The sequence below is a fragment of the Paralichthys olivaceus genome, chromosome 17 (genome assembly GCF_024713975.1).
Source record: "Paralichthys olivaceus isolate ysfri-2021 chromosome 17, ASM2471397v2, whole genome shotgun sequence".
In the NCBI taxonomy this organism is placed as follows: Eukaryota; Metazoa; Chordata; class Actinopteri; order Pleuronectiformes; family Paralichthyidae; genus Paralichthys; species Paralichthys olivaceus.
The window spans coordinates 9,351,794-9,371,278 of NC_091109.1; the positions used below are offsets into that span (position 1 = coordinate 9,351,794).

Consider the following 19,485-nt stretch of genomic DNA (forward strand, 5'->3'; position numbering starts at 1 on the left):
CTGCCGGTGGTTTACCTTATCATCACAATCACAAACACTTTATTTTAAAAAAATGCAGAGGAAATAAATGAGTACATTTAAATTTCATTTGCTTGACTTGTGCTTTTCAATAATTAAAATGTTATTTAGTTGAACTTAATATATTGATCATGTTTCCTTAATAACTTTAATTTAATGAGCAGTTCTCATCATTAATTGTTTACCATTTACTTGAAATCAGTAAAACGTATTAATTATATTTAAATTGAGTTAATGACAAAAGATGAGCTAATTCCACTACATTTCCATCTGATGTTTAATAGTGCAAATATTTTCACCAGTTTGTTTGTGAGCATGATTAGATCAAAACTACTGAAAGGATTTCCACAAAACCTGGGGGTATGGGTCAGGGAAGAACCAAATACATTTTGGTGTGGATCTAGAAATCATTTTCACTTTCTTTAACATTGTGAACTTTTTTTTGACATTTTTATGAATTTTTTCAGAAAATAAATCATTGATCTTAATGGGAAAAAAATCAGGCATGTGAGTAATTTTGTGCAGATTCAAATTAAAATCCAGATCTAGTGAATTTAAATCTGGTTTCATAAGGAGCCTGTTGAGCCTTTGTGAATGTATATACTATACTTTTTATGCCATTTGTAAAAATTATAATTAGATTTGAGAGAAGTATAATTATTCCTTTATCATTTGCTGGGTTAATATTCAAATTCCATTATTATTATTTATGTTCACTGGCAAAACTGTAAATGATAATAAACTGTGTGAGAAAATCCTAAAGGAAATGATTGTACATTGATCCAAGAATTAAAACATAAGCAAAGAAAAAATCAATGAGCAGATACAGAAAATCATAAGACTTGAATCGAGTGAATAAAGTAGAGTACCTACCTGTGACCGACACATGACCCACACTGTTTTGTTTTTAAACTTTTATTCACTTAAATTCTCGTGTTAAAGCAAGAACAAAACATTTATAATGTCCTTTGGTGGGATTTTATTACACTTTATTTATACTGTATATGTAAACTGATATTCTTTGATGCCAGCACGTTGCCAATACAAAGGAAAATCAACTGCACAACGAAAAAGAAATTATAACAAATAAAGTCAGGGGATGAAAGAAATGGGGAGAAAAAAAGAAAAAAGGAAATAACCTTAAACGACTGCTTCTGCATGTGGACGTCTTAAATAGATACACTGAAGGTTGCCGTTTTTCAATCACAGTTCGGCAAAGATACAAAAGGACTACATGACTCATTTTTTTGTTCGCTCTGTGGAGAAAAGAACTTGCAAATACACTGATGTTTTTTCTATGCACTTCATGTCTGCTCAGGTGAAAACTACCCTCGGACCATGATCGCAGGGAGCGTGGCGGCTCTAAGGTCGGAAAAAGAATCAAGACACCTTTTACTGGACTATCTTTTTTTTAGAGGGGAGAGGAGGGCAGGGGCAGGGGGCTTCTTACACATGTGCATCACTAACATCGGACAAAAGAATTCTTTCAACCAACAAGGGTTTACAGAGTAACGTTCACGAAAGCACAGGTCAGTGGCAGCATGGTGAGGGGGCTGGGCATCAGAGGGGGGATGAACAGGAGGGAGGATGAGTTAGAGTTGAAGGAGAGACAGAAAGCTAGAGGGGGCTCGACGGTGGGGGGGGGCGAGGTTTTTTTTTTTGTGTCACAGAGTGGCAGTCCGGACAGATTTCCTTCTATCCACAATGCACTGACAGCAAAGAATGCGTCCCGTGTTTCCTGCTCTCTCAGAATCGTCTGAAGCATCACGGTCATAGTTCGGAGGCCAACTCGCAGAAGCATCATCCCTGGAAGGAGTGAGGGTGAGAGGAGATTGGCGTCCACTGCCGGCCCGTGCTGAAGCTGATTGGTCGCACCTTTTGTTGCCGTGGCAATAACAGAAGAAGCGAACTGCTAGTCCGTCGCCTCAGTTGTCCCCTCCTCGAACTGGAAGGAGCTCAAGAACCTGGTACGGCTTAGAGGAGGTGGGTTGGAGAGGTGGTGGTGGTGGTGGGGGGGTGAGGGTGGTGTTAATTGTTCTCTGCTCATTTTACTCTTTTCAGGCAAACTCTCGGTCTCACTATAATTTTTTTATAATAATATCTGGCATCTTTAGAAGTATATTAGTTCATTTCTATATTATCTTTGAAAATGAAATGAAAAGTCTTTGCACTTGTCGGTCTGGCACATTCCCTTTTCGTCAGCGCAAGTGTCCGCTGAGCCTGGCGGCGGAGAAAGCTCGGTACGGTACAGTCCAGAAAGCTCATGGTTGTTCTCGTTTAATGGTTGTTGATTATTTGTAAAGGGAGGCTGGGGGAAGTGGGGTTGAGGTGGAGGGGTTGGGGACTATATCGCTCCCACCAGGTCATGGGTCTCTTTAGGGCATGGCAGCCTCTCGCAGCAGCACCGAGCCCAGCACCAGCAGCAGCAGCAGCCTGAGGGCCGAAGGAGGCTTCAGCGGTGCCTGGCCTGAATCGGGGCCCCTGCAGCCCCCCAGCTCTGAATTGCAGCGGGGCTTCTCACACAGCAGACCTGAGTAGGTTGCGGGGCAGTTGCAGCGGACGTTGTTGACACACACGCCGCCATTTTGGCAGCGCAGGAGCTCGTTGTCGCACACCCGGGCTGTGGCGGAGAGCAATGTGAAGACAGGAGAAAGGGGTGAGCGTCAAACAGGCAGATTAATTGTGGGTGACGCTTTACTTGAAATGTATCAGAAGCATTTAATTAGAGTTCAAACTAAAATAGTCACTGTGAAGAAACTGGGAACTGTCACATGCACTGATTTTCATATTCACAGGTTTTCTTCAAGTAAAGTGCCACCACACTTTATTCTCTTCTATTACAAAGTCCTAAAGGAAAAGTTCAACATCTGCCTCTTCACTGTAATCCTGAGGTTGTGACATTCAGACTGATTCATTCTCACACCTGTGAGCTAAATAAGAAGCTGGGGTCGGAGGCATTTTAGCTTAGTTTAGCATTAAGACTAAATACAGGGGGGAAACAACTAGCCTGGCTCTGTCCACAGGAAATAAAATCCCCCTACTGCAGCAGCACATCAATGCTCACCAGGTAACAGAATACATTTTATTTATTTAAATCATATGTTCCAAAAAAATGTAAATAAACGAAATAAAAACTGTGAAAAACAGTGACTGTATATAAGAATGGACGACACAGATTTACTTCTTCTTAATATCCAAAAATGAAGCCAAATGATTCCGGATACGAATGTAGCCATCTAGCATATTTGAATCTAGAGTTAGGAATTGAGTCACGGTAGCCTGGTCCTGCCGTTACGCACGCTCAACCAATCAAGATCAGTCTCAGCTGTCAATCATGATGTTTCAACCTGTTTTTATAAATTATATTTAACTAATTAAAATCATACTTACCGGAAATGATTAACTATTGGACAAACATCACTGTGATAATAACTACCTGAAATAAACTTTCTTTCACATGTACTTTGACTTTTTAATGTGGTACATGTACCAACATGGAGGAGGCAGGATTCATGAACTATACTGCAGCCAGCCACTAGGTGACCATCGAGACACTTTGGCTTTACTTTTGGGGATGTCGTCTCATCCATCTTTATATACAATCAAAACTGTGACACCTGGAAAACAAGAGACAATGTGTTAGTCAGTGAGAATTAGAGGTGCTGCCCCCTAGCTGCAGCTTCTGGATTAGAACACACGTGAGGGTGGTATCAGTTTGAACTCTCAAAATTTTAAATGATTCCTTAAACTCAATTTAGAAATTTAGAAAAAGTACCAGATACATACAGCAAATTACAACACGTTTAAATTATATATATTATAATATATAATATATACATATATAATATAATATATATTCATTGTTAGTCAGGCTATGTTTGTGCAAATTTGTTTCTACAAGCATTTTTTATTTTCAGGGACTGTCTACAAAGACAAACTCATCCCATCAGAATAAAATGATGACATGAAAAATCACGAAACCAGCACACACAGTGTCCTCAGAGGGCTCTTCTATCACACCTCGTATTCTAGTTTGAGCCCTCTATGTTTTAAACATGAATTTAGTACCACCTTGTCAGATTTTTAGAGTGTGCACATTTCCTCATTATGACATGCAACTGAACATTTAAACAGATACAGTTTTCTGTAAAACCCCTTGTACATACCACTAACAATTTCAACCCATCTTTTCATGTCATCATTCTGTCTGTAACATGAGTACAGTTCAATAATTCCCATTTTCTAATAAAGAAAACTTAATTTCACCTGTGAGGTCCCCCCCCCAAAATAAAAAAAGAAGCACTGACTTTCGACAAACTAAACGTCAGGTGAAAATTGGTGTATATTTAGAGCTGGGACACCGAGGCCACTCTATTCCCGGCGGAGGCAAGCTGTCAAGCAAGCTGGAGGCAAACAAAGCAGCGCCGCACAAACTAATAACCAGCAGAGACAAATAAACAGTGATAAACACTGAGGCCACTTCTGCCCATTTTCAGCCCTTTATGGGAGTGGAAAACAATGTGGTGAGCAATCTATGAACTCTATGGGACATAAATATCACAACAACAAATAGCAGGCCCTTCTCCTAATACCCAGAATTGGATGCATGCTGTCTCCCAGGAGTAGCCAAATAGGACTTTGATAGGAGGCTCGTTAAGAAACATTGACTCTGCGAATCCTATTTGTGCCACGTCTGGTTAGTTGCAGAAAACAGGGTGCTGCTGTTTGGCTCAGTAAGTTCTCGCTTCAGGCCACAGCTCACCATTTACTACGCACAACTAAAACTTTGTTCCCTTATTTCCCTCTTCCAGCTGACATATCAATTTCACCAGCCATTTGACCACTGTGCAAAAACTAAAGTAACGACTCAATAAATAAGCTTCTCTCTGTGGAAAGTCTGATGAGGCAACAGATAAAGCTGAGTCATAAAATGTCTCCTTCAAGATAACAAAGAAGAATCAAGTGCGTTAATTAAGGCTTTGATGTGGGTCAGAAACTCCTTTAACTGGACAATGGTCTTTGCATTCTTTCTTTATTCGAAAATTCATCATTAGCTTGAAATGTGCAACCAGCAAGAGGCTGAGGGACACAGAAGACATGTTCAAGCTGTGACAGTTTGATCCAGTGGTGGTCCTAGAGATTTTCTAAATCAAGGGGCATAAAGGGGCCCCAATTTACTCAGAGGGGTAAATTATATGTCCAACCATGCACTGATCCCTGAAAGTGCACATTTAAGTCATTCCCTGTTTACTGTTAGCTTGGATTTGCCCCTGCTTTGATCAGAGATACCAGATAATGGCAGCTTTGCAGTGCACCGTTCCACCTCACCCCAGAATAAAGGTGATGTCCCACAATGAGACTCTGACCTGCACTTGGTTTGATTCCCACCATGCTCGGGGTGACATTTAGAGGATAACACCATTGGCTAACAATAGCAGTGAGGGATCGCTACCTTCAGCAGCATGGACGTTCTCCTCAGGTTGCATTTAGCCTCAATTTTGAACTGGTTCACTGTGTTCCAGAAAGTAGGCTAAGCCGAAGTACACTAACAATTTGAAAGTCCTATTTCCTCAAGAACTAGAGAGACTATCTGCATGATGCTCAACACTGCCAGACTCTAAAGGACAGCTCAGGTAACAGAAGACCCCTGCAGCTCTATGTCGGCTGCTGAAACCGAGATATTGATTATTTAGAAATGAGCACCGCAAACAAGATGTGTCAGAGATGTCACCTCAGTAAGATTAAAGATGTTGTGGCACTTTGAAGGGATAAATGCAACCCTATGCATCATGTGGAATGACCTAGTCCTCATGTTTGATTGGCTCTAGCTCTTTTGAGGAGTGGGGACCATTGCTGTTAAATGCCTGAACAGTCATTCAGACTAAGAATAATTATCCTGAGGGCTCTGCACCTTTATCTCACATTAACAATCTCTCCACATGTAAACAGAGCCCATATAAATGACAAGCTTTGTTGCGTTTGCTTTTGGTATAAGTGATAATATTTAGAGAGGGGGACTGATGGACTAGGTCCCTGTCTGGGATGTGATCTGTTTGACAAGAGATCTGCGTTTTAATTGCATCCTTCACTCTGCATGCAGAGAAGAGTCTTGACCATGCGAATGAACACGACAGCAGCAAGGGAAGGTCGAGACTGCAAAGTTTTCAAAACTTCTTCAGCCGTGGAACAACTCAGCCGGAGAATCTTCTCGGGAAACACTTTAAGGTGTTGAAAGCAAACTTCGGGTCCACTTGGAGGTAATTTTTTGGAATTCATGAGGAAAGTGGACTTTTAACAAAAATGACATTTTAGGAAATCCACGTCATGGGCGAAAATTATTTTCTCTTCAACACAGCCTCAGTAGACAATGATGTAGACACTCTCAACCACTTGCTGATTGGGTCTTTTCGGTAATGATGTCGCCCTCATTGATTCGTCAGGTTTCTATCACATGAGTCCCTTTCTGGGAGAAATCAACTGGCATTAGCCTCAGCTACCAGTGAAGACAACATAATCAATTACAAGTGTTGCTGATCCTTTTTTAAATTCTGCGTTTTACAATCACACAACACAAGTAATATTTCAAGCAATGCTCAGCATGTGGGTGGTTATGTGATATGCGTTTTCAGGCATGTTAGTGTAAAGAGGGATTAAAACGTATCCCAAGCCCCTATACAATATCGAGCCCAAACTTTTGTGTGGACAGAAATTGCTTTAGGTGGAAAATGCCGTTTTCAAACTTAAATTAGTAGTGAATGTAGCCATAGATGTCACCACAGGTGGTCTCACACTTCCATCTGTTGACTCATCTTTGTATAAAAACAAATAATTTTCCTCCATTTGTTACTTATTGAATTATAGTTCGTATCTGGGTTGACATTCTCAGCGTTTCACATGCTAATTCCTTGGAGTTTGTACATACCCTTCATTCATGATAAGGTGACGTGAGATGTGAGCTGTTCAAACCTATGTCTTCACACCCGCTGAAGCATATGCTGACTGTGTATTCACACCACATGCGCTGAATATATTGGTGCATTTTTATAAACACCCATCTCTGTCAGGTGCCGTAAAAATAAACTGATTATTCATTTTGTGCTGAATTTACATCATGATGTGGAGCTGCTTTCAGTTCATTTAAAAAACAAGAGGGTTTCAATGGTTGATGATGTTATATTTCATCAAGCCGATGAATTCTAGATGACTATAATAATGCTGTAATTTAGTCTTTGATGAAGCTGTGGTGTCTGTCGCTATTAGATGAGAGAAGTTGTGTCTTTGCTGTTTGTTTTTGTCTGTGTATGATGGAACACCAGAGAATAACAGCAGCTTTTGAATTTGCTTTTGATTAATTATTGAATCAATATTCTATAATCAATATTCAGTTCTATATAAACAACTGTCTGATTGAAGCAGCTTCAGATCAGTTGATTAAGTAACTTCACAATTACTCGGATTTCTCTAGGAGCTAATTCATTAAAGTTAGGTGCAAATTTCTACCACGTAGAAATCCTCAAACAAAAGTATGGTTGCTCTTTAGATTTTCAATAATCACAATAAAAAGCTGCAGATTTGGATCATTGTGAATAAAAGAAAAGACAGTCCATTGAGCCCAAGGCCAAGTATTTCCTCTCTTTTTCATTCTTCAGGCTAAGCTTAGAAATAAAACTAGAGATGAATCCCGCAGCTTTATGCCACTTTACAGGGTTTTATTCAGGACGCCTTTGTTCGCCAGGACAAAGATTAATGTTGAGCTACAGGGGGCAGGCACATAGGTGTCACCACCTTGTGGAAAAGCTCTGTAGATCTCAATCAACCTAATCATGGTTGGTCAATTAGCAGCAATTATCAGCTTATCTGGCAATACGTTCTGCAAGTCTTTTCAACCAGCACAAGTGAGCAAAGAATCTGAGCAATTTATACTTAAACTGCTCGTGCAATAGTGGCATTTCGAGGATCAAGAAAGTGCCACGAAGGGGCCACATTTTACACAAAGGTCCGACATATGGTAAAGTAATGGTTAGGTGCACATGTAAGTCATTCATTGTTTACCATTAGCTCTTTAGCTTCAAAGAAACCCACACATTATTGAACATATTTAGAAAAAGTGTTCCTTGCTCAAGCACATTATGTTCTTCAAAACAGCCAAAAAATAAACATTCTTAATCAATTGTCATATGGTAAATGGTTTGTATTTATATAGGACTTTTCTTTCTACCACTCAAAGTGCTTTACAGTACTGTTTCCCATTCCCCCATTCACACACACATTCATACAGTGCATCTATAAGCAGCATGTATCATCAACAATACATGCTGCTTATAAATACACAATAAATGCAATGTTGCCACAACATTGCATTCTTAGCAAGTGATTTGTTTATTTAAAAAAAAGATAGGACAGAGGGACTTCAGGGACCAATCAGATTTCAGCTGCCCCCCTGGCCCCACCCATGGATCTGCCCCTTACATAAAGTATAACCAGTGTTTGTGACGCTGGTTTCACATCTTCACAAGTCAAGGGGTTCTTTCTCTAACTTGTCAGAGGGGAAGTAAACACCTCGTCTTGACACGTGCATTTTATTTCCTGGAGGTTTGTCATTGAAGTTTAAAGGAAACAATGACAAATTGGTGACATTTGAAGAAAGCAAAAAACAAACTAGACCAGGCATTGCATGCATTGCACAATGACCAGGGGGGAATGTAGAAGGTAGACTAATAAATGGAGTGAAACTCAAAATGACCTGCATTCCCCTTCAAACAAATGTTGGCGTTGGATGACATTGTCCTGCTGTGGACTATAGCGAGCGGGTGATGGCTACTCAAAAAGATCACATGATGCGTGTCCAGCGGTCAATATTGACTCAGCTGTTGTGTTGCTGATGAGCGACATGGCTGAATAACTGAGCAGCATGCACGTCCCACCAGGCCGTTGTTTTTCTCCTTTGCTCTATATCACAGCTGTTGATATTGATAATAAAGCAGGGTCAGTTAGTGAATCCAATGGCTGAGTGGATTGGGTTAGTTCATGTTGTGGGTCTGTTTGTAAAGGCAATCCTGCGCATATGCAGCACACACGTCCAGGTGAAGCTCAGGAGTCACACAGAGAGATAATAGATGAGAAGGAGAGCAGAGAGATACAGTGCTGAGGGGGGAGAGCACAGGCGGGAGCTGCGTGGGGAGGGTTTTTTGTGGTTCTACTTACATTTGCAGCCATCGTCCCACAAATAGCCGGGTAGACACTCCTGACACTTGGGCCCTGTAGTACCCTCCTTACATATACAAAATCCTGTGCCATTACAGCGATCACTGACTGAGCCAGAGGGATTACAATTACACTCTGGAAAAACAAGACACACATACACACAGAGGCTGGAAACAGGGCGGTGCTTTGACTTTCCTCCACACAGCACGGACCACAGTCCTCAACTCGACTAGAAGCTTTTAACTGGTAAAAAATGTGAATAGATTTAATAAATGCTACCATTTCAACCTTAATGGAGACAGAATGAGACAAGAATGAGGTTGATTCTAGATGCATGAACACATTGTAATCATTTCAGTCTGTACAGAATTTATTTTACTCTTATGTAGATATATACATCGTGCAATGAGCAAATATGCCAAGCATTTATCAGTTGCTTTGAATTATGGTGGATATAATGAGCTAATCTGCACATGCGTTTCCTGAAATTGGATTCATTCATACAGACAGAGAGAAAGATGGAAAGAAGAGAGGAAATGTGATGAGCACGTGTCAGATCAATGGTGGCAAATGACACAAAGACAAGAGTGAAGCTTTTATAGGAATGAGAATGCAGAACATTGAAATGGGCATTGTTGTTATCCTTCTTACTTCCCGTCTAAGAATTTGATATAACCTTCTAATGCCTCTTTACTATTTATCGTTCTTCACTGATTAGTTTGGATATCCTTTAAAAAAGCTACTCAAAAAACCAACCTATCAAGTCTCTAGTTACCTGCGCTCAACTGACCTTCCAGCTTTCCATGGCGACTGAAGCACTCTGCAGTTAAGTGACACCTATTTTGACAGCCCCTGACCATCACATCGCACCTTCTGCGGCAGCACTGGCTGCACGTGGCTGCGCCCCAGTGGCATCCAGGGGTCAGGCGAGCAGAGAGAGGCGAGTGACAAACGGAGGGGGGGTTGGTGGTTGGGGTCAGTGACAGAGAGGCAGGGTGACGGCGAGTTTGGCACGAGGTAACGCCTCGGTGACTTCTAACGCCTTGCGATGGGTTTCAGCTGCTGCTCCCGAGGCCACTTCATGTATATGACATGTGCACTTGTGTGGCACCTCGGACTGTGGCGGTGTGACTTCCCAGCGACATTTCTCTCAGAACTCCTGTCGCCTGTCAGAACACCGCCCTCACCCCACCTCCACACCCCCAAGGACTCACAAATGCACATGGCACTGAGTGCTCCGAGCTCGCACTCCACATGCCAGCTAAAGAATCCAACGGAGAACCAATCTATTGCCTCAGGAGCTATGTGGAAATGCAATTTTCCCACATAAGAAAGACAGACGATGAATGCCTGCATAAAGGTCATGGACAAAATAACTGAAACACCTGATGAAAATGGTGTTTAACCTTTAATTGACGCCAACAACTAGAATAAAATTAATTGAATTGATTGTACCAATAACGGATTAGTTACCTATGTGTATGTGTCTTTTAAGACTAAAAGATGTTAAAAGGTAAATTTAAATAATGATCTTAATTGTATATCAGCATTTAAATGATCCAAATAGTAATATTGTGCTCACAAATGATACTTAAAAATACTTAAATAATGACATTTTTTAGAGATATAAGACAAAAAGGAAAGAAACAGCAGGTTTCTGTTTGAGACACTTTTCAATTCTGGTATGAATCAAACAAAAGAGATGGAATCTGTTAAATAGTTAGTATTGGTAACAGAACTGTTTCCTGCAGGTCCCACTCTTTGCATGTTTTCCATAGTTTAGGTGTTTTCATTAGTCTGTGCACATACTTTATTCTATCTGCTAATCAGACTCATTCTGGCTTTAAATCAATACTCAGCTCATTGTATTAGATCCCAGCTAGAAGCTAGAATCCAGCTACAGAGTAGAGTAAGTACAAGCTAACTACAAAATACTGCATCAATCCCAAATTCATTCTGCAGATGTTCATATCCATACCTGAGAGAAAGACTAAAAATCACATTTTCAAGTTCCTGTGTGTCTGACTAAAGCTGAGAGACAAGAGTCCTCTATTAAACACTCATTCTGACAGGAAGGTTAATGAGTGACACCATCGTGCGAAAGCTGAAGAGGCAGAAGAGGACGATGTGGAGACCACTGAAAGACATGGCAGTGGGAGGGACGCACAGATGATGGAGCGATGGGGGATGAGATGCAACACTTTCTCTGGTGACAAATCATAGACAGGAGGTGAGGTGGCGAAAGTGTTCATGTGAAAGCAGGATGGCGGTGAAAGGGGCCCGAGTGGGGACTGACCTATGCACACATTTTCATCGTCCAGTTCTGCAGAGGCATTGCGGTAGTAGCCCAGCTTGCATAGCTGGCAGTGCTGGCCCCTAGTGTTGTGTTTACAGCTCACGCAAATGACGGTGTTTAGCACCTCGATGTAGCTGCATCGGTTGGAGTGGCCGAAGCATTCGCAGTCTTGCAAAGAGAGAGGGAGGTTTGAAGGGGGGAGAACAGAGACAGAGAGACGCGGTAGGGAGTGTAGAAACTGCTGCTGTTGTTGCTGGGAGTGCTACGGCGGTAGGGTTAGCAAGAACTTGAGCGAGGCACCATGGCATGCAAGGTTTAAAATGGAGGCTGCGTCGTGAGGGAGGAGATGTTGGGTAAGGGATGAGAGGGGGAGGGCAGTTCATGATTAATCTGGCATGGACACAGCCAGAGTTAGAAAAAGACATCACATAAAAGCATAGCGTTAGTAGGACTAACGGGTCACATCACTTCATACACACCACAACACGAGGCAAGGGAGACTCCGAAATGATGGCACAGAGACACGGTCACATCGGGAGCACCACACAGCGTAAGGCGGGTCAAACCATGAATGAAATGGATCTTTCAGCTCAGGGAATAGGCTGTGGGAAAACCTTGTTTTTTTCTGTGTTACTGAGCTGATCATCTGGTTTGAAGTGATGAGAGAGGATGAGATGAAACTCTTAATGCTGATTCATGTGACAAACCCATTGAATGAAATGCCTGATAAGTTTCAAGTCCAAGAAACCCATAACTTGTCAAACTGAAGAGTTTAAAGTAGCTACAGAGTTGTTTTTAAAGGCTTGTTGCAACTTCTTGGGACAGCGGTCAGTAAGGCAAGTGAGCGTGTGGTGAGTTGCAGTTGGGAGAGTGTGTCATTGCCCGCTATGCAGTGTTATGTCATGCTAAATTAGAAATATAGAGTTGTAGTTGGACTGCTAAACCTCAAGCTGCAGCCCATGATAGTCACTGACAGGCCTGCCCTAAGGGATGCAGGATGGGAGGGGGCAGCCCCAGCTCAGCTCTCTCCAAGTGAGGATCAGTCTGCCACGCTGAGTGACCACTGACACCATGTGTCATGGCACAGACAGATGTGACCCTTAAGCCTCACTGGCAGCCGCTTGGACACAAAGCCCACTCAGGGATCCAGAATAGATGGGGCTTTCGTCCAAGGGATTGTGGTTATTAAGGATCTGTATTGAGGTCAGGTCTGGCCACTAACAGCCCGACAAGGCTTGGAAATGAAGGAGCAGCACGTCTAGTCCACTCTACCTTTCACCTAAAGCAGAAAGTCTTGTCCGACTGTAAGCTATCTACATTAGATACCTCAGTCTCACAAGACAAATAATCTCTCGTTTCCAGAAATAGGCTGAGGTCATAAATCATGCACGCACAGGGAATAAGAAGTCTTGAGTCTTAGAAACACATTCCCCAAAAATAGTTGTGGGCTCAAAGCACCCACTTCATCTGCCTTGATAAAGATATGATTCCAGGGGCCTTTTATAGTGTTTAGAAACGATTCCATAGATGAATGGATCCTCTGCGTGCCCTCGACATAGAGAACCGTCAGTCCATCATTGAGCTGAAGATTCAGATGCAGAATACTGTTGCATTGGGTTGTTGCTTCAGGGTTAGGGGGCTTACAGTTAAACAGAAACATCAGTTCACACAGTGAGAAGGCTCAGGGATCATCTTTGGGGTGGGGGCAATATGTTCAATGAATTCCAGAGCTCCTACCTCGCTTGCTGTTTGCAACGTGGACAGAAGGGGCAGTGGACAATGCAACTTGAGGAGCTACTAGACAAATTAAAGAACAAACAAACAACATCAACATAAAAAACATGATATTGCAATTCAACACAAAACATGTAATGTCAGAGAATTAAGAATATTGAGCATCGTGTTTAATAATAGATGTAACTATAAAAAAGAAAGAAAGAAAAAAGAAAGAAACATACGCAATAATAATGAATGATGGTACTGGGAAATAAAGAGTGACATTGCCAAGTGAAGTTGGCTGCATGTAGCAGCATCTGCTACAAATGCCTCAGATGACGAACAATTCAAATGTTTTGGTTCCTCTTTTATGCTTCATTTCATTAACAAGTGCTTTGTATAATTCAAAAGCCTCTGTGTGTTTCCCCAGACAGAAACTGTCTCCTGACAAGCTACTCTCCACCTCAGGGGAGGCCGGCCAAGAATTTTCACCCTATAAATTTGTGCACAGGAGCGTGGGTAATCAATCCCTCCATTCCTTTCCGGACATAAAACAAACAGTGGGAAAAAAGAAATAACAGGCTTAGCCTCTACCATTGTACCGGGTGACATAAGCTCCTGATACATTCACCAAGTGCGCTTGGCTGTGGCCATGGGAACACAGAGCCGAGTGGTTGTGCGCTAGTTGTTGGCGATGTGGCTGCACATCACATCCGCAAGATGGATGAAGCTAACCTGACATCACTCTGCTTAAAACCGTCTCCTGCTTCTCCTCCTGATGCGCTCAGACAGGTTTGAATGTCTCTACACCTAATTCAAATCTAGTGCTTATGCGTGTCAATGTACAGAAGATAATGCACGCCATTACAGGATGTGACAACGTGAGCGCCCCGTTAATACACAAGCATCCACTGAAGTCGCCCAAATATTCCTTCATCATGTGCCAGACAGGACAATACTACAACCAAGATTAAAAAGGGGGAAGATGCTACCCACAAATACTCTTTGCCACCAGAGTTGTTTTTTTCTTTCTATATGAACACAATCTGTGAATCTGTGAAAAAACATATTTGTTGCATAATCTTTGATGCCTACCTTCTTTTCGGTTAGCGACACCTAGGGATGACACATTCGGCCGAACTGCGTGCAATTGAGAGAAACCAGGAGTTATTCATGTGCGCTTGTGTGATGCACTTTGCATGTAAGTCTAAAGGGGGTGGGGAGGGTGACTACGTGGTAGTGGACACACACAACTGGAGACATGAACATGTCCAGCATGGCTCAAATCACTAACTGAGGGAACATCAAGTACATAATGGGGCAGGGCTGACATGGACGAGCAAAGAGAATGCATCCAAAGAGTCAGTAAAAGGACACTGGAGAGACGTTGTATGTAATTTGTGTGACGCACATGGGCTTGCTGTGTATGTGCATGTTAATGGCAATGACGATGATGAGTGAAAAACTGAAGGAAAAAAGAAAAGAGATAAAACCCCTTTTAAACTTAGTATTGAAGTCATGATTTATGCAAGCGGGTCTAAACTATGTATGGCAAATTAAGACTTTAGGGGGCATTTTGTTTAATTCATCACATCGACTATGTAATCAATATCTAATTACAGTGTATTTCTTGTGGAGGAATAACAATGAATAAATAATGGCAGGTGTTGGGACTTGGAATGACGGACTGCTGTGGGCAGCATAACCTCATAATTACATACAAGTCGGTATTTCCGTGTCAGGGAAATACTTTGCGGTTGGAAATGGAGAGGACTCAAGCAGAGGGAGGAATATGGATAAGTTTTCTCATCCTGCCCCTTCATCTCTTCACTTGATCTTTCTGTCCTTTTGCCACTGACTTCATTAATCATGCAATCGCGGGTAATTAACATCCAGCGGTGTCTTGGCAAGACGCCTATCAGCCTGAAAATGACGGCTCGTAAGGAGGGTTTTTTTAGAGATAATTCATTTTACACATAGAAAAATAGTTTTGAACCTTTTTATTTACAGCAACAAATAGAGAGCTTAAGAGAGAGGCCACACCACATCACCGCTCACACTCACGGCTCACAGCTGCAACACTGTTAAAGTGTTAAACATGTATGTATTTCTTTTGTTGTCATCAAAAACAATAGAACATTCAACGTGTGAATTAAGCATGAACAGCACTGCCTGGATCTATGAAGTCTAATTGGTAAAGTAACTTAATTTTAATGATTCCATGTCGGCTATTGATTGGATGTAACACACATCTGGCTTTCATTAATTATTTTGATATGGAGAATATTCAGGTAAGGCAAAATAGATGAGTGGTGACGGATTTTAATCAATGTCATACCCATAATGAAATGCAATCTTACAGAGCCAGGGCTGCTTTGTGTTGTTTTTTAAAATATTAATTTCACTTTAATGGTCCACATTAGACAATTCTGCCTGGTTTAATAAACGGAATAGAAATGAGAAAAGTCAATAAGGAATTCAATTACCTTCAAACAACAACATGGAAAGTGCAGTGTTTTTTTATTTTTGCTTTACAATTCGTCCATTAAACAACCTCAAGGACGTCCTAACCTTTTTTTATGCACTTTAATCTTAGTTTTTTAAGAACGTGGACTTGAACTCGGCTTGTGTTTGCACGGCAAACATCCTCACCCTCTTCAGTGAGACTGGTGTGACAGTACAGCCACTTGTGGGAACTCTAAATCCCTGTGGGCCATTCAGGATGATAAGTGAAGACGTTGGTTTGTTGGAGTGTCCTTTCTACATCGCTAACCCCCCTCACCCAACACACACACACACAGAATTATCAGCATGCACACTCTCCTCATAAACAGGAATTGAAGGACAGCCTTTGGACATGATCTGGCCTGGTATTTTCATGGGACGAAGAGGAATCATGTGAATATGTATGCATGTACATACAGCATGTATGAAGAGCATGCACACACAGTCATACACACACACACAATAAACTCAGGCCATGCTTGTGGTAGAGACATAATTCCTTAAGTGTAAGGAAGTGGTGGTGGAGGCAAGCAGTTGGGGAACATCAGGGGGAGGAGGAGGGGGGGTTTTGTCTTCTCGGCCACGTGTCCATTTCTGATTCTCGATAAAGCATCAGACTTCAAAACCAGTGTTCACTTCCTGTGTCGTCCACCGCTCTAAAGCCTGATTAAAAACCACCTGGGAACAATCTGTTTCCACCCCCCGTCTGTCACAGCACGTTGTGGGAAACTTGCCCAGCGGTCATCTTAGCCCTTAAATGGTGAAAACAAGATGAGAGTGTGTGTGTATGTGTGATTCCAAAGTGTCCCTTGGTAAAACACCTGAGCATAAACTAGATGTTGAGTGAAAGTAAGGCACTAGCATTGTTTTTGAAAATATCAACATTAGCACACATGCTTAAAAAACAGTTTGATGTGTTGGGAGATACACTTGCTCCTTTTTTTGCTGAGAGTTAGAGGGGACGATCAAAACTATCCTCAGGGAGATGAACAGGGAGATACTGACACAGCTTGTCTCTTTTCACACTTTGGTTCTTCTTTAGATTAAATAAACAAGATGTGATGAGTTTAGTTGTGAGCTTTAGATTATCTGCATCCATTACCACTTGTTCTTTAAGGGTTGCAGAGGGAGCTGGATCCAATCCCAGCTAAGATTGGGTGTGAGACAGTGTACACGCTGGACAGGTCGCCAGCATATCACAGGACCGACATTAATTTAAAGTCTCAGTGTGAGCCTTTATGATAAGCTGAACTAACAGTTTCCTGGTTCCAGCTCTATACTTAATGCACAGATAATGATCAATCCTCTTAACTAAGTCCCAGCAAGACACCAGATATTTTACAGAAGTTAAGCTAAATGGAAATGAACTTGTAAGTCTGTGGATTACAATTGTTGTGACTCTGACAGAAAGGGGAACTGATTTGATGATGTATGTTTTAAAAACGTACTGCATGTCTAAATCCACAACTATTTCATTAAAAACACAAATCTTATGGCTAATGTTTGGATGAAACCAGAGGATGTCCATGACTCTCTAAAGTGTTAGAATGGATCGAGAGCCGACAGCTTCAACTACAGGCAGCTTCGGCGTTTATCACCACTTAACAGGTAAGTTTATCACTGGGCAAGTTTATCAGAAACCTCTTTTTAACCAGCTGCTCTATGTGGGTCCAGGATTGGACGGGGAGGGGGCACATGCCTGATCAATGTGGTGCCCCTGGGAAGCGAACAGACTCAGTGGGAGCAGCTGAGGAGAGTGGAGCCAGGCTGTGAATGCACTTTGACTTGTTCAATACAGTCGTGCGGTTCCTGCACCACACAGCCTTCCAGGCAGTGGTAACCTGAGTCATGGCACCTCTCTTCTTCCTCCTCCTCCTCGGGGGCTACTGGTTGACGAAGATAATACCAGCCGAGGCGCTCTCGGTTTATATTAAAATGACCTCCTGTGACATTATACTGCCAGAGAGGTCCTGGCACTTTAATAAAGTCTAGATGCCATTTATTTATAATGCATTGGGAGAGAGGGAAAAATAACAAATGACATTCGGCATGCAGTCCCAGGCAAGTGTTATCTGGTTGAGTTGAGTCTGGATAAAGTAAATTAATACGTCCATATCGTGAAAATATATACCCAGCTAGTACTTACACCTCCTTCCCACACTCCACCACAAAAGAAAAAAAAAGTTATTCAACCATTGAGCGATTCTTCGTAGGATTATTGGAATCAGAAATGAACACTTGGCACAGAGGTAAGGAGAATGTAAGGTGCAGGGTGGCACAATAGGCAAAGCAAAGCACCAAGCATTCATATAGATCCTTTGTAACTGTTTACTTACTAACTGGACCAATGTTATTAGGAATACCTGCAAGAGAGGAAGAGAAGAAGAATTAAATTATAGGCATACAACTGTGTTACTGCAACATTTCCCCCAGAAGTAAACTGCTGATCCCGATCCATCAGGATGATCTGGAGACACCTGGAATAATGTATAAACTGAGTGGTCGTGTTAGCGTTTACCATTATTCAAGCTTCACACTTTTAATGTCCTGCTTTCCTATGTCTGACTTGATATCTAAGAGCACAACAAATAGTAAACATTTCTCAAACTCATTCTGGGCTCACGACAAGTCAAACTAGTGAACAGTAAGAAAGCAAATTTGATTTAATTCAATGAAAGACATTGACTATAAAATTGGTGCAAAAAAAGTCATTATCTTGATCATGGATGTACGACAGATTCATTGCAGACAAACCAGGTAGGGTGAACACATTCTAACTTCCCTCTGCACCATAGACTGTGTAGATTAAGCTCTGCACACAACTTGATGCATGCAAATAATAAAAAGTGACAGTATATTGTAGAAGTGTTTGAGGACTCACTTATGACAAAGAATAATTCTGAGGATGCTCTGGAGCATTAACACAGGACAGAAACAGCCTGTTCCAGACAGGCAGGTTTAGAACGGGCACTACACTAGTGTTTTAGTAAAGTTGCATACTGCTTTAAGATGGCTCCCAGCACATCAGTCTTTCAAAAATCTGCTGCCAAAGACACATAATGCAGAATGCAAACACACATATCAAATAGCATCATAGATGGCAAACTCTGCCTCTGATGCCAAAGGAAGACATGTCTTATCCTGCTGCCTGCCTGTCCCTCCATCAAGCAATCCCTTGTGCCAGACAGCCACTGAGCAGATAATACAGTCTGTCTCATCCCCATGGTGACCAGATCTCTCCCACACCAGGCTGCTGGCGGACTGTTTGAGGAGACTGAAATGTTCACAGGCTCCTCGCGCCAATCATTTTTCCAACTGATCCAACTACCAACATCTTGATTTGGTTAATATTTGGTCAGTAAATGTGAATAGCACATTCATTCACATTTGTGGCGATTTTAGACACTTGTATTTTTGGTTAAGCATTCGTTTTCAGAGGAATTTTCTTCCAGGACATCGACGCCAGCTCCACCTTTTCTAATCAAGCCCACCCTCCCATTCCCTCTACCTCCTGCCCTCAATACGGCAGTCTACCCAGAAAAACAAACAACCCCCTCGCTATGGGAGGGGAAGCCTGCTGGGCAGCAGAAGATATGCACTGATGTAAACTGCAGAAGAAGATATTTCTTCTGCAAGAATAAAAAAGAGCTCTCTCTTCCTTTGCTTACATCTGTCTCGTCACCAGCTCACCACCAACCTACAGCGGAGGAAGCCGAGGAGGCGAGCAGGCATCTGTGTGGCCTTTC

General features: G+C 42.0%; 1 protein-coding gene across 7 annotated transcripts in view; it reads right to left on the bottom strand.

Moving 5' to 3' along the window:
* Positions 1 to 917: 917 nt before the first annotated feature.
* ntng1a (netrin g1a) overlaps positions 918 to 19,485 on the bottom strand; it is a 249,908-nt gene continuing 231,340 nt past the window's right edge. For 3 of the 7 annotated variants that reach the window (XM_069512892.1, XM_069512894.1, XM_069512893.1), the window contains exons 5-8: positions 18,076 to 18,102; positions 11,519 to 11,686; positions 9,223 to 9,357; positions 918 to 2,638 (exon numbers count right to left, since the gene is read on the bottom strand). In XM_069512892.1, coding sequence (XP_069368993.1) covers positions 2,394 to 2,638; positions 9,223 to 9,357; positions 11,519 to 11,686; positions 18,076 to 18,102 — 575 coding nt within the window. In that variant the 3' untranslated portion in view covers positions 918 to 2,393. Of the gene's footprint in view, positions 2,639 to 9,222; positions 9,358 to 11,518; positions 11,687 to 13,255; positions 13,316 to 14,329; positions 14,375 to 18,075; positions 18,103 to 19,485 lie in introns of all 7 variants that reach the window. The other 4 variants (XM_069512898.1, XM_069512895.1, XM_069512896.1 and 1 more) reach the window with 4 other exon arrangements.